The 11,358-nt window shown below is 60.0% G+C and overlaps 2 protein-coding genes across 2 annotated transcripts; one reads left to right on the top strand and one right to left on the bottom strand.

Annotated features, from left to right (window-relative positions):
• The first annotated feature begins 824 nt into the window (after positions 1 to 824).
• Positions 825 to 4,760, top strand: B0T15DRAFT_87702 (uncharacterized protein). Its single transcript, XM_062871413.1, has one exon. It carries the CDS (start codon positions 931 to 933, stop codon positions 4,465 to 4,467), a length of 3,537 nt encoding a protein of 1,178 aa, XP_062723664.1. The 5' UTR covers positions 825 to 930; the 3' UTR covers positions 4,468 to 4,760.
• B0T15DRAFT_87715 (CHAT domain-containing protein) lies at positions 4,760 to 11,170 on the bottom strand. The gene is made up of 6 exons (XM_062871414.1): positions 9,712 to 11,170; positions 9,558 to 9,632; positions 8,953 to 9,429; positions 7,110 to 8,857; positions 5,002 to 6,992; positions 4,760 to 4,940 (listed from the first exon to the last, which is right to left on the bottom strand). The coding sequence occupies exons 1-5, from the start codon at positions 10,969 to 10,971 to the stop codon at positions 5,114 to 5,116; spliced, it is 5,439 nt and encodes a 1,812-aa protein (XP_062723663.1). The 5' UTR covers positions 10,972 to 11,170; the 3' UTR covers positions 4,760 to 4,940; positions 5,002 to 5,113.
• Between the last annotated feature and the right edge of the window lie 188 nt (positions 11,171 to 11,358).

Genomic DNA, 11,358 nt, shown 5'->3' with positions numbered 1-11,358 from the left:
AACCAATCAGGCTGCTGCAGCTTGCCAGCGAAGCGAAGCGAGCAAGGGTCCGTCAGCCAATTCCGTTGCGGCCCGCTGCGGACCAGCGCGTCTGGACGTGTTTCGCGTGCCAGGCGACCAATGGGCCTTGCGATTGAACAGCTTTCAGACACAACAAAAAACAACCAGAAAGAGCAGCTGCGATGCCGCAGCAAGCCCTAACAGGAATAGGTTACCGTTCGCTTGAATCCATACCGAGATAGCGGCCCTGTCGGCTCAACGCAAGGTCGAGTCACCGTTTGCCTAATGCCGTCGACCGGATGAAGCTCCACAGCTCCCACCCTGGTCCCCGTCCGCCAGCTGCTTCAGCCAAAAGTGGCCACTGCCCGCACCCCGCCTTGCATTTCATCGGACCTTGCCCGATTCACCCGCTCATCCAGAGTTGCGACACACCTCCACCTGCGCCTCACTTTGCCTTTGCGCCGTGCGAACCTGATTCCACCTGATTTGCGACTGTGCGCCTTTCGGTTTAAACTCCTGCTCAGACGCCGACTCCAATACAAGTATATATGAAGAGTTGGTCCGCGCCCTTTCTTACATAGCTCTCCTCCCTCCCTCTCGTACACGTCGATGTGCAAGGGCCAGGTGCATTTGGCGCTGCCTAACTTTTCCGGCTGTGGGCTGGGTCGCGACAATTGCTTGGGCCTCGAAGCTGACCGCATGCAGTATCATGTACTAAAGCCGCTGTGCTTTGATCGGACTCGGCTAGCCCAGCGTTGGGTCGCCCCGGGAACCTGCCTGCCGCCCCGATCGTGCGCTCCCTCTCCTCGCCGCCGCCGCCGTAGTCGAACGGTTCGCAATCCGAGTCTAATCTTGGGCTTGTCCTAACACGCGCGTTTTCGAGGTCCCTCGGAGTCCAATCGGTCCGAGGGATGGTGTCTCGACGACTCAATGGCTGCAACAACACCGTTTGACATCACCGGGCTAGGCAGTTCCTACGCTTTCGATATCTACAATGACGCCCACGCACTGCCGGCGAGCGCGCCAGCACTCCCTGGCGGGCCCTGCAACTACACAGACCAGACGTTGCCGCGCTGTGGTTGTCGCCGGTTTTGGAGTCGCGCGTCGCTCAGCAGCGGTATCTTCCAGGACAATGCCGTGTCGAGCCAAGCTGAGGTCTGCATGTGTTCGCACCATGCCTGCTTCCATGAGGATGTCCAGCCCGGACAGGCGCAAACCATGGCCATGACTGCTACTGGATCACAGGAGAACCAAATGCCCAAGCCCATCAGGGAACCATTGAGCCCCGCCCAGGCTTTTGCCTCTCTCCACATGCCTGCCACTTCCGGAACATCCCTGGATCTCAACTTGCTCGGTTTCCATACCTCCGGTCCTGTCCCACGGATGGATCCCGCCAATCCTGCCCAGGCTGAGGATACCCGCCCCGCCCAGGATAGTCTAATGCCGGATACGTTCAATAGCTGGAGTGACTTGAGGCCTCAAGTCGGACATGCCAATGGAATGACGCCGTTTCACGCCCAATCGTTGATGTCGCCAGCGCCACCACCGTCCACGGCCTCATCTAGCCAGGGCAGGTACCTCAGGCCGTTCGCCGGGAAGGGGCTCCAGACACTAAGTGGTGCCTCGGGCCTAAGATCAGAAGCACGGCGTCCGGAACGGATCAATGAGGAGAGCGGCCCGGAGACAATAGCAGATCCTGGATGTGCTGCAACGGAAGCCGCTTCCACTCCTAAAGCATTACCTTCGCAGGCTCGCTCAGCGTCGGAGGCAGATGCTGCTTACCAAAAACTAGCAGACAGGGTCGACAGTCATGAGCAGCGACTTGACAGACTCGAGAGCACCTCGTTTTCCATCGCCGGCCACGACGACTGTCACGACAAGCACGAACACACCGATCTCCGCGTGACCGAACTTGAGTCCCGGGTGGAAGAGGTGGAAAAGATCCTCAATGACAACGGCAGTGTGGTCAGCGGCAGGCGGACCGCCAAACAGGATGGTGGCGCCGACGATGCCACGGCCAGTGTCGTCTCCGTGTCCACCAACGCGACCGTGACGGCTGCGACTCGTGCCGAGGTGTACAGTCAGCTGCAGCAGCTGCAAGCGCAGGTCAGCCAACTCCAGGCAGCCTCGTTGCCCTCGTACACCAAACCCTGGGAGCTTGAGGTCGTGTACCTCCCGTTTCCGCTCAAGGGCATTTGGGTCGAGGCCAAGGATTTCTATCAGCGCCGATCGATAGGGTCCAACGCGGACGACTGGACACAGATGCCCAACACAATCAGCAGAGCAACTCCGGATCCGCAGTCCCCCAAATTCCAGGAATGGGCCGGGCAGGGGCCAGACTCGAACTGGCTGCTGCCGAGGGCCTTTGTTGCAGGGCGCGTCATCGACCAGAGACTGAAGAGCCGTGGCTTGATCAAGACGGTGCTCGTCAGAGGACCAGACGCCCGCAGCGTTCAGCTTGCCATTCACAACGCATTCGGCGATATTCTGCGGATAGGCAACTCGGATGCGCGGCCAGGACTCGCGCCAGAGTATCCCCTGGCTGAGTTTCTCGGGCTGAGACATGCGTGGGTCCCGTTGCGCAAGCTCCATAAAGATTCGAGGCTTCGCTTCCTCGCGCCGGCCGAGATGGCAACACCAGCGCTATGGGACTTTACGTTTCTCGTGTCCAGCGTCGTCATGAAAGCCACGGGTGTCCAGCGACTGTACATCACCCAGCCCGAGGCGTACCTCCAGGACCACCCCTTGGGGTACCACGCACTTCAGGGGGGTTGGACCTGGCAAAAGTTGCGACAGCTGAGCAGGGTCTACCCTGACTCTCAGAGCAGCGCGGGCGACGTGCCCGAGGCCGACGCGCTGGAAGAATGCTGGAACTGGAATGAGCGCCTCGACGAGATGCCAAGCATAGAGACCTCCGCGATTAGTCTCCGTCGATCCATCCATGAGAGGGCATCCAGGCGCTCGTCAACTGAACCGTCAGGGCAATTCTACACAGGAGTGCAGTCGCCCATCCTCTCCAACGGCCCCAGCCGGTCGCGGGCGCAGTCGCCCCTCATCCAGCGTGAGCGCAAAGGTTCTTGGCCGCCTAATATCCGCACCGGCTCTCTTCCTCCAGTGGGACCGGGTCTCATGTCGCCAGCACAATCCCGCCGGCGCGTCTCCACCCACGCAACAAGCATTACGCCCTACGAGCGGCGCGCATCGCCCTTCGTGCCCCGGGCAACCCCCCGGCCCAGCCCTCGTCTCTCCGCTGCCCACCACGGCCACATACCATCCACATCAGCAGCAGCAGCTGTCCCGAAGCGGCGCTTCACCCGCTCCCCGAGCCTCATTCCCCGCAACACCCCGCGCTGGAGCCGCACCAGCATGTCCCGCTCTCCATCCCTTGCACCCGGCGGCCCTTACGGCTTCCACGACGACAGGGAGCGTGAGAACCGGGAACGGCGCACCACGCCTTTCTACTACGCGACGCCACACAGCGAAGCCGTTCATGAACCGTACGGCTATCATCGGGCCGGCAGCCGTGGTCCGCCCCCTGCCGCGGTGTTGAGGACCAACGGGTACGAGCCTGATGATGACGAGGACGAGGAGATGGGCTTTGACGATACCGACCACGGGTCGGGGACGGACGGGTACGACGATGAGAACGACAGCGAGATGACCAATGCCGACGACGATCACCACCAGCGCCATAGCCGTCAGAGTGGGTCAGGGAGGCGGCGCCTGAACGGGCAGCATCCTGGTCCCTTTGGGTTCAACAGCGCGGACGTCGACGGGGACGATGCAGATCTGGACATCGATGTCTACGAAGACGAGGACGAGGACGAGCTAGACGGGGTCGACACCGATGTCGGGAACAATAACAACAACCCGCACCATCACCATCACCACCACCATCAGAGCAACAGGGCATGGCACGGCTTCGGCCGGCAGCGTGTCACGCCGTCGCAGCCAAGTCACCACCAGGCCCTCATCAGGCCGGAGGACATACCCTGGGCGGGGATCGAGGACGGCGCGGACGCCGAAGGCGACAGCAACATGTCGGACGGCGAGAACATCGATCCCACCACGGGCGCCTCCTCATCGTCACAGTCGCAGTCCCATCACTCTCAGCCGGAGGAGATTGAGATCCATCAGGACGACGATGTTCGAGGGCCTGAGAATGACGACGACGAGGAGGAGGAAGAGGGCGACGGAAGCAGCAGCGAGGCGCCGAGCGTGTACGAGAGCAAACCCGTCGACGCGTGGCAGCTCGTCCCGTCTGTGCCTGGGCCAGCATCCATCGAGACGATGGGGATGGGGCAGAAGCAGCTGAGTGGTAGCCGGAGGGGAGGAGGCGCCGGGGAAAGTTCGATGATGGGGTTCCGGATCCATGAGGATGGGACGGCGACGGCGGCGGGTGGTGGTGGTGATGGCGGTGGTGGGCTGGAAGCGGCCGGGGGGGTGTTGGACATGCAGTGGGGTTGAAACCTCATCTCTCTATCTCTCTCATTTTGCTTTGTTTTTCTCCTCTTGGATGAAGCATCTCTCCTGGTTCTCATGATTGGCATCTAAGGTATCTCTATACAGGCACGCAGGCATATACTACGTTGGACTTTTGGACAGCGGAACTGGAGCTGGTGGGTGGTTGGCCGGATGAGTGAAGCGATGCTTCTTTTTTTTTGCCAAATCAGCGCGAAAGGCGTTTGGTGGGTGGGTGTGCATGAGACGGTTTCCCCGAGATACCTCCTTACCTCTCTCCTCGCTAGATACTACTAACTCTTATCTTACTCAATGTTTCTTTGTGTGCGGATGTGAGGTGTCGAAGATGGTGAGGGTATGTGTTTGTATGTGTTTGTAGTGTACGGAGTACCACTATGGCTTGGGTTGGTTATGAGAGGAAAGGTGATAGAACACTCCCGTCTCGGTCTTGATAATTATCAGCTGCAAACCTTAGGTACCTTATCTGAAATTCTCAGCTCAGTTGTCTTGGTCGTTTTTGTGTCTAATGGCCTCAGGTACCTACCCAAGACAAACTACGGCGGAGATAGAGATAGAGAGAGAGAGTCTCAGAGAGCGCAGTTTCCTCTGTTGCGACCTAGCCAAGAGTGGGGGGAGGTGTAGGGGGGTTCTCTCATCCAAGTTGATGATTCTGTACGCCAAGGACCCAGCTTCCCCATCCCACAAAGGGAGCCCAGTGATACGGCGTCGAGGGATGGCACCTGAGCCTTTCCCCAGGTTCCTTCCTGGTCCGGAGGCAGCCTCGCCTCTGACACGTCCTCATGGCTCGCACGGCGCTCTGGATCGCCGTGGCAAGGTCAATGAGTTGTTGTTGTTGTTGTTGTTGTCGACATTCCTCACTGCCCCCCTGTCCTTGCTGCTGCTGCTGCTCTTGTTGTTCTCGTTGTTCTTGTTGTCCTCCTTCTCCTCCTCCGAACGCGCACAGGTAAAAGTGCCGCGCAAAGTCCCTCCCGTCCCGGTTGTCCAGCGGCCAGAGCGTGCTGACCACGGTGGTCGCGCCGGCGGCCAGGAAGCCGTTGACCAGGCCCAGTGCGTCGTCGCCCCGGCTGACCACCAGCTCGCCCGACCCGCAGCCGATGAGGAGCACGAGCCGGGCGGTCAGGGTGGATGCGTAGATGTCTTGCAGCTTGAAGGTCGTTTCTGTTTCTGCATCTGTCGCTGTCCCTGTCGCCGGCAACTCTGCTAACGGAGAGGGGGACTGCTGCTGTCGTTGTTGTTGCTGTTGTTGGTCGGCGACGTCCAGCTTCAAGTGGAGGAATTTTTCCAGGTTCCTCCCATCGACATGGCCATGGAAATGCACCAGGTCTGCGTCCGGCAGCAGTGCCCTCAGCTCGGCAGCCGACACGCCTCTGTCCCGCGTCGTGACCGTGAACGGGATGCCTCCTGCTCCGCGACCGCGCTCCTCCAGCACCGTGGCAAGCTCGGCCATTGCGTGGTGGGATGATTTTCCACCGCTATCGTCATCGTCGTCGGTACCGTAGCAGTCAAACAGCCGCGCTTGGAGCAGGCGCTGCTGGGCACCACCAACCCTGGACCTGGTGTCGTCGTCGTCGAGCGCACGCTCCACGCAGTCGCGCAGCGCGGCACAGCTGGGCGCGTACATGACCGGGTGGTACTGGATGACGGGCTCGTCGTCGTCGCGGCCGTAGGGGAGGGCGTGGAGCGGGATGCGGTTCAGGCATAGCGAGGGGGAGAAGATGAGGGTCGCGCCGCGGGGCAAGCGGTTGGCGGCCGCAGCAGCCGAGATGGGCGCCACCAGCATGCGGATGCTGTTCAGCGCGGTTGCAGCGCCGATGGGATCGGTCAGGAGGTCGCCGCCGGGTTCGACGTGGTCGCGGATCCATTGCTCGATCGTGGGCACGTCCAGCTCCCGGATGTGTTGCTGGATGCACAGCGTGCCGCCGCCGCCGTCGTCGGATGCGTTGAATCCGCAGATGTAGAAGTGGCCGCGGTAGAGGATCCAGTCGATGAATATCACAACAGCACTGGTCGCCGCTGCCGCCGGACTGGGCTGCGGCAGCTTGTTGCTGCTGTTCACGCGATCGCGCACGAGAGACGACATCTCTTCCAGCGTCGGCCGCCTCCCCACCCTCCGCAGCAGCAGGGGCAGCAGGTCCGGGTCTTGGAGCATGGCCAGGCGGTGTCGGCCCAGCCGGCCATCCAGCCTGGAGTGCGGCAACTCATCCATCAGCGCGGCTTCCTCTTGGTAAAGCCGACGCGCCGCGGGGAGTGCCATGAGGCGGTCTAACATGGCACGGGGCACCGTCTTGCGGTACTGATAGCCGAGGACCGTCCCCTTGAACCTCTGCACCTGAACCCAGAAGTACGCCCCTCGCTGGCGGTTTGCAAACCTATCGAAGTCCTTGGCGATGAGACCGAGCTCAAGAGCAAGCTGCTTGGCTTCCCTGAAAAGGGGGTTCTCGGCAAGCCGGACGAGGTTAAAGTTCAGCTCGAAGGGGCTGTCGATGCGGACACCGTCGGCGATTGTATCGCTGGGATTTGTCCATCTCTAGTATCAGTGGCCTGGCACAATTACCTAAGGTACTTTGCCCCCGGGGTCTAGAAACATGTACAATACGTAGCTAGAATAGGGGTTACTAAGTACTCACAATGCCTGCTCGATCTTGCTTATAGGGTTCTCAGCTCTCCGGATGAGCTTCACGACCCGCAGTAGCATATCCCTTATCATTCCGGAGGAAGAAGAATCGTCATCTTCCGGCGGCGCCGCGATAGCCATGTCGAGCATCGTCTTGCACGCGCGCGCCTCGTCCAGCAGCGACGAGACAAGCCAGAGGTTTGCCTCGATGCTGTAGAGGGCCGAGCCGGACAGCAACAGCTGCGAGTCGCTCGCCATGTCGGCCGCCGCCGAGGCAAGGAGCAGCCGGCCTGGGTCGACGACGTGCATCCAGTGCTCCGGGTCGCGGTTGCCCAGCGCCACCATGAGCTTGCCAGCCTCCAGCCGGAGGCGCATGACGGACAGGGTGTCCTCGGAGTGGCAGCATCGGATGCCCTCCCAGTAGCACCGGATGGCGAGCTCCGCGTTGCCGATATAGCCCGCCACGGCGCCGAGGGCGTGGGCAAGCCGTGGGACAATTGCGGATGCGGCGTATACCGGCATCGCTGCATACAGCCCAAATGCCACGCGCAGGTGGTCGATCAGGGCGTCTTCGAGCGACGGGTCGCGGGCCAGCACTCCGTTCTCCGGGGCCCGCTCGATCCGGCCAGCGAGGGAGGGCAGAAAGCAGGCGCCATCGATGAAGCGCTCGATTTCGTCGCAGCGGGGCTGGCCCTGGTCCCATCGCCGCAGCGCCGTGGACTCCAGCCATCCGTTCCATCGATCCTTGAGCGCGGGAAAGCGGGACTGCAAGCGCGGCTCTGCGGCGACGGCCTCCGAGAAACAGTGCAGGGCGGACAGAACGGCTGTCTGGTGGCTTTCGGCGTCGTTCTGGATGCTCGTGAGGCTGAGGTGGAACAGGGCGTTGAGCGAGGCGGCAAAGTGGTTGCCGAGGGTCAGGTACGCCTTGGCCAGGTTGAAGGACGCCATGGTGGCCAGCACGGTGCTGTGCACGACTGCGTCTCCCTTGAGCACCTCCTCCGATGCCTGGATGCACGCGCCCACCACCTCGTCGCCGGCGTATTTTCTCATGTTCCAGCGGTGGTAGGATATCATGTCGCCTGCCTCGAGGGCCAGGCCGCGCAGATCGAGCACCTGTCTGCTGCGCCAGGTGGCCGCAGTGGTGTGGATGCATGCCGTCTCGGAAGAAGAAACCTGGCCGCCCGTCGTGTCGACCGCCATCTTCCGCAGAACGCGGAGCCGGCCCAGGTCGTTTCTCGCCCGTAGCTTATCGTAGAGGGGACCGATGGAAGCATATGTCAGCGGCGAGTGGAGGATTTCGACGTCCAAGCAGCCGACCGCGCAGCCCGTGTCTCGGTAAAGCTCCATGGCCCTAGATGCGGCAACCGCCGAGGACGGCCGTCTCCCAGCGTCTAGGTGAAGTCTGGCTTCCAGAAGAGCAGCATGGCCTCGCAGGACATCAAACTGCCCTCCCTGCCCGAGCAGACTGCGTTGAAAGCGTTCGATGATTTGCAGAGACGCCTGTTCGTCGTGCAGGAAGTGCGTCATGCTGAACGACGCTTCGTGTTGTAGGTATTGGTCTCTTACCCATTTCTTCTTCATCTCCATCTCGAGCAGAGCCACTTGCCACAGCATCGCAGCGACTTGGATGTCGTCAGACTGCGGTGCCAGATGGTCTTGGATGCTCTGCAAGCGGCGGATGGCTGCTTCCTGCGGGCAATGTCGCAGGATGTCGCGGTAGGCCGCAAGAACGGTCTTGTGGAAAATAATTTCTAGTTGGACCTGCATAGTAGTTAGTAGTAGTAATGGTCAGGACGAATCTTAGTTCTCGAAATGTTAAACCACTCCCAGCCAGCACCAGCAACTCCCTCACTTACCCGAAGCAGCAGGTCTTTGCGGGTGTAGCCTTGGGCGATGGCATCGTCGGGAGGCAGACAGTGATGGTGAAAGAGAGTGGGTAGCAGCGTGAGGGCAGCCTCCCAACCGGTGGGACTCCTGAAGCACATGGCGTAGAGAGAGATTGCATAGATGCAGGCGGCGGCAGCGCTGGTCTGAGCGAGCTCGTGGACGGCCTGCCCGGGATGTTCCGCCCCGTTCGAGAGATATCGGAGGTAGGATTCAGCCTTTCTTAGGCAGCCCTGCTCAAGGAAGCACAGTTGGACTTCTAAGACGTCCTCCAGGGACGGACTGCTCCGTCTCTCTTCATCCCCGCCCCCGGGCTTATTAGGCATGAGTGTTGCAGCCTTATCATAGTCGCCGAATAGTCTGTGGCGGAAGGCAGTTTCCGCGATAGAGGAAGCGTCCGGCGATCCTATAGACTCAGGAAGCTGGGCGAGGTTTGTGTCAGTCGGAAGCTGTTTCCGTGTTAGCGTCGGTAAGTACCTGGGTAGGCAACCCTTGCCGGCACTCCTAGTATTAGTAGTAACCTGGGAATCTAAATGACGTGAAAAGGACGATGGTCACCAAGGTCCCGCCAACTCACAACTTGGTATTGAATTTCAAACAGTGCGTTGCGGACCGCGAGTTCTCTAGCCAGGAACCGGTCCCATTCCCCGGACTGTATGTATTCCAGGGTGTCAGCGGGCACATGATACATCCATCCGGCTTACCGGAAGAGGTGTCGATGCTGCACTGACCGTGTATTGCATGTAAGGGACAAAGTCGTTGAATACCAAGGGGGTCCTCAGCTTCCCGAACCCGTCGTCGTCTTCAAAGATAGCCTTGAACATGGGCCACAGTCTATCCCCCTCTGTGAACAGGAAGTTACTGAGATGGCTGCCCATCGACGTGCCAGCAAACAGATGGTGGCCGTGGTCCCCGGCTGACACCAGAAGGTCCTGGCCATCCTCTCTGCAAGGGCGCACGACCCGGCGCAGCTTCTCCCTGTTGATGTCGCCGTTCAGGGACCCAGTCACATGCAAGGGGACAAGGTAGCAAGCGAACTTGCTGGGCATCAGCGCTTCGAGAAAGCCAGAGGCATATAGAGCTGCCGCGTCGTAGGCTATGTCCCCCTCTCCATACTTGCTGATCTTCTCCTCGACAGAGCCGTGCAGTTGCTCAAGGAGCCCGCTCAGCGCCGCGGACCGGCGAGCGACGTGAATCCTCTCGTCCACCAGCGGCTCGACTCGCGCGTGGAACTGCTCCCAGTTTCCCGTGGCATATATGCGCATGTACCAGTCGACAGGGGCGCTTATGAAACGGTAGATGTCGTCACTTTCACTGGTTGGGACTTCTACCGGGTCCCCTGGACCAAGGCTCAGCGAGCGGAGGAGATCCTGGATCGGGGAGGACTGTAGAAGCGCATGCTGATACACCAGCCGCAGCTGATCCATGCCCTCAAACGAATGGAAGAACCACGGGAAGTAGAGGAAGAACTCGTCCATGCTTGTGCCGGCCTGCTTGAAAGCAAGCAGCTGGTCGAGATCACCGCCATCAAACACGGGGGACCAGTACGGGCGAGAGGTAATAATGATGAGGCGGCCATGTTGGGCGTGAGGGTAGAGTAGCACTGCGACAATGGCCGGGTCTCCCTTCTCGAGACAATTCCCGCACAGGAAAAAGCCGGGACAGCGGGTGCAGTGCAGATACCGCCAGTGGACATTGTCTATATGGAAGCTGTCCAGGTCGTCGCCGTCGCAGCAAGAGCGGCACAAGATGGGAAGCTTGAGCATCTTCCATGGCTGATGTGCCTCGAGCACCTCGATGAAGTTGATATCTTCGACGGTCCTGCCCACCTCGGGTGCTGGGAGTTTGGCCGGGTCGTCCTGGTCGGGGTATCTGTGGCGGGACAGAGCCCAGTATTTGTCACGTCGAGCGAGCACGGGATCGGGAAAGGCCCCCGAATGAATCCCCGGTTGTTGTGTTTGGCCTGGCAGGATCTGAGGGTACCGAATCATGATTACTATCACTATCACTATCAGTATCAATAGTTTCTAGATCATAAGCCTGAACCTGGAAGAAAACAGGTGTTGAACTGGGCGGGGCATCGAGCCATCGACATTGTTTGGCAACTTTGGCTGAGGTGAGGTAAGGGGGGTTTTGAGCTGAAGGTTCGCTACCTACTACCGTACCTTATCGTAATGTACGTGGTCAGCTGAAGCTCCCATTGCCGATGGCGCTTAACCAGCGGAATCGATTGGGTGCCACGGGCTTGCTGCCTGGAGGATGAGAATGAGGCTAACGTTAGTTGAATTGTTGAGCCATTTATTTAGGTGACGTTCACCACCTCATTTCAATTCTCAACAGTCCTCAAAAAAGCAAGAAATTAGAAGTGCATCACTTCA

The sequence above is a fragment of the Chaetomium strumarium genome (assembly GCF_033439665.1).
Source record: "Chaetomium strumarium strain CBS 333.67 chromosome Unknown B0T15scaffold_2, whole genome shotgun sequence".
Lineage (NCBI taxonomy): Eukaryota > Fungi > Ascomycota > Sordariomycetes > Sordariales > Chaetomiaceae > Chaetomium > Chaetomium strumarium.
This window is presented reverse-complemented; position numbering and strand designations above follow the sequence as displayed.

Excerpts from the sequence above, each read along its gene's own strand:
- B0T15DRAFT_87702 (XM_062871413.1), top strand. The coding sequence starts at position 931 with ATGGCTGCAACAACACCGTTTGACATCACCGGGCTAGGCAGTTCCTAC.
- B0T15DRAFT_87715 (XM_062871414.1), bottom strand. The coding sequence starts at position 10,971 with ATGATTCGGTACCCTCAGATCCTGCCAGGCCAAACACAACAACCGGGG. Across the intron at positions 9,633-9,711 it reads TCCCTTACATGCAATACACG|TCCGGGGAATGGGACCGGTT; the intron begins GTCAGTGCAGCA and ends GAATACATACAG. Across the intron at positions 6,993-7,109 it reads AGCAAGATCGAGCAGGCATT|CGATACAATCGCCGACGGTG; the intron begins GTGAGTACTTAG and ends GACAAATCCCAG.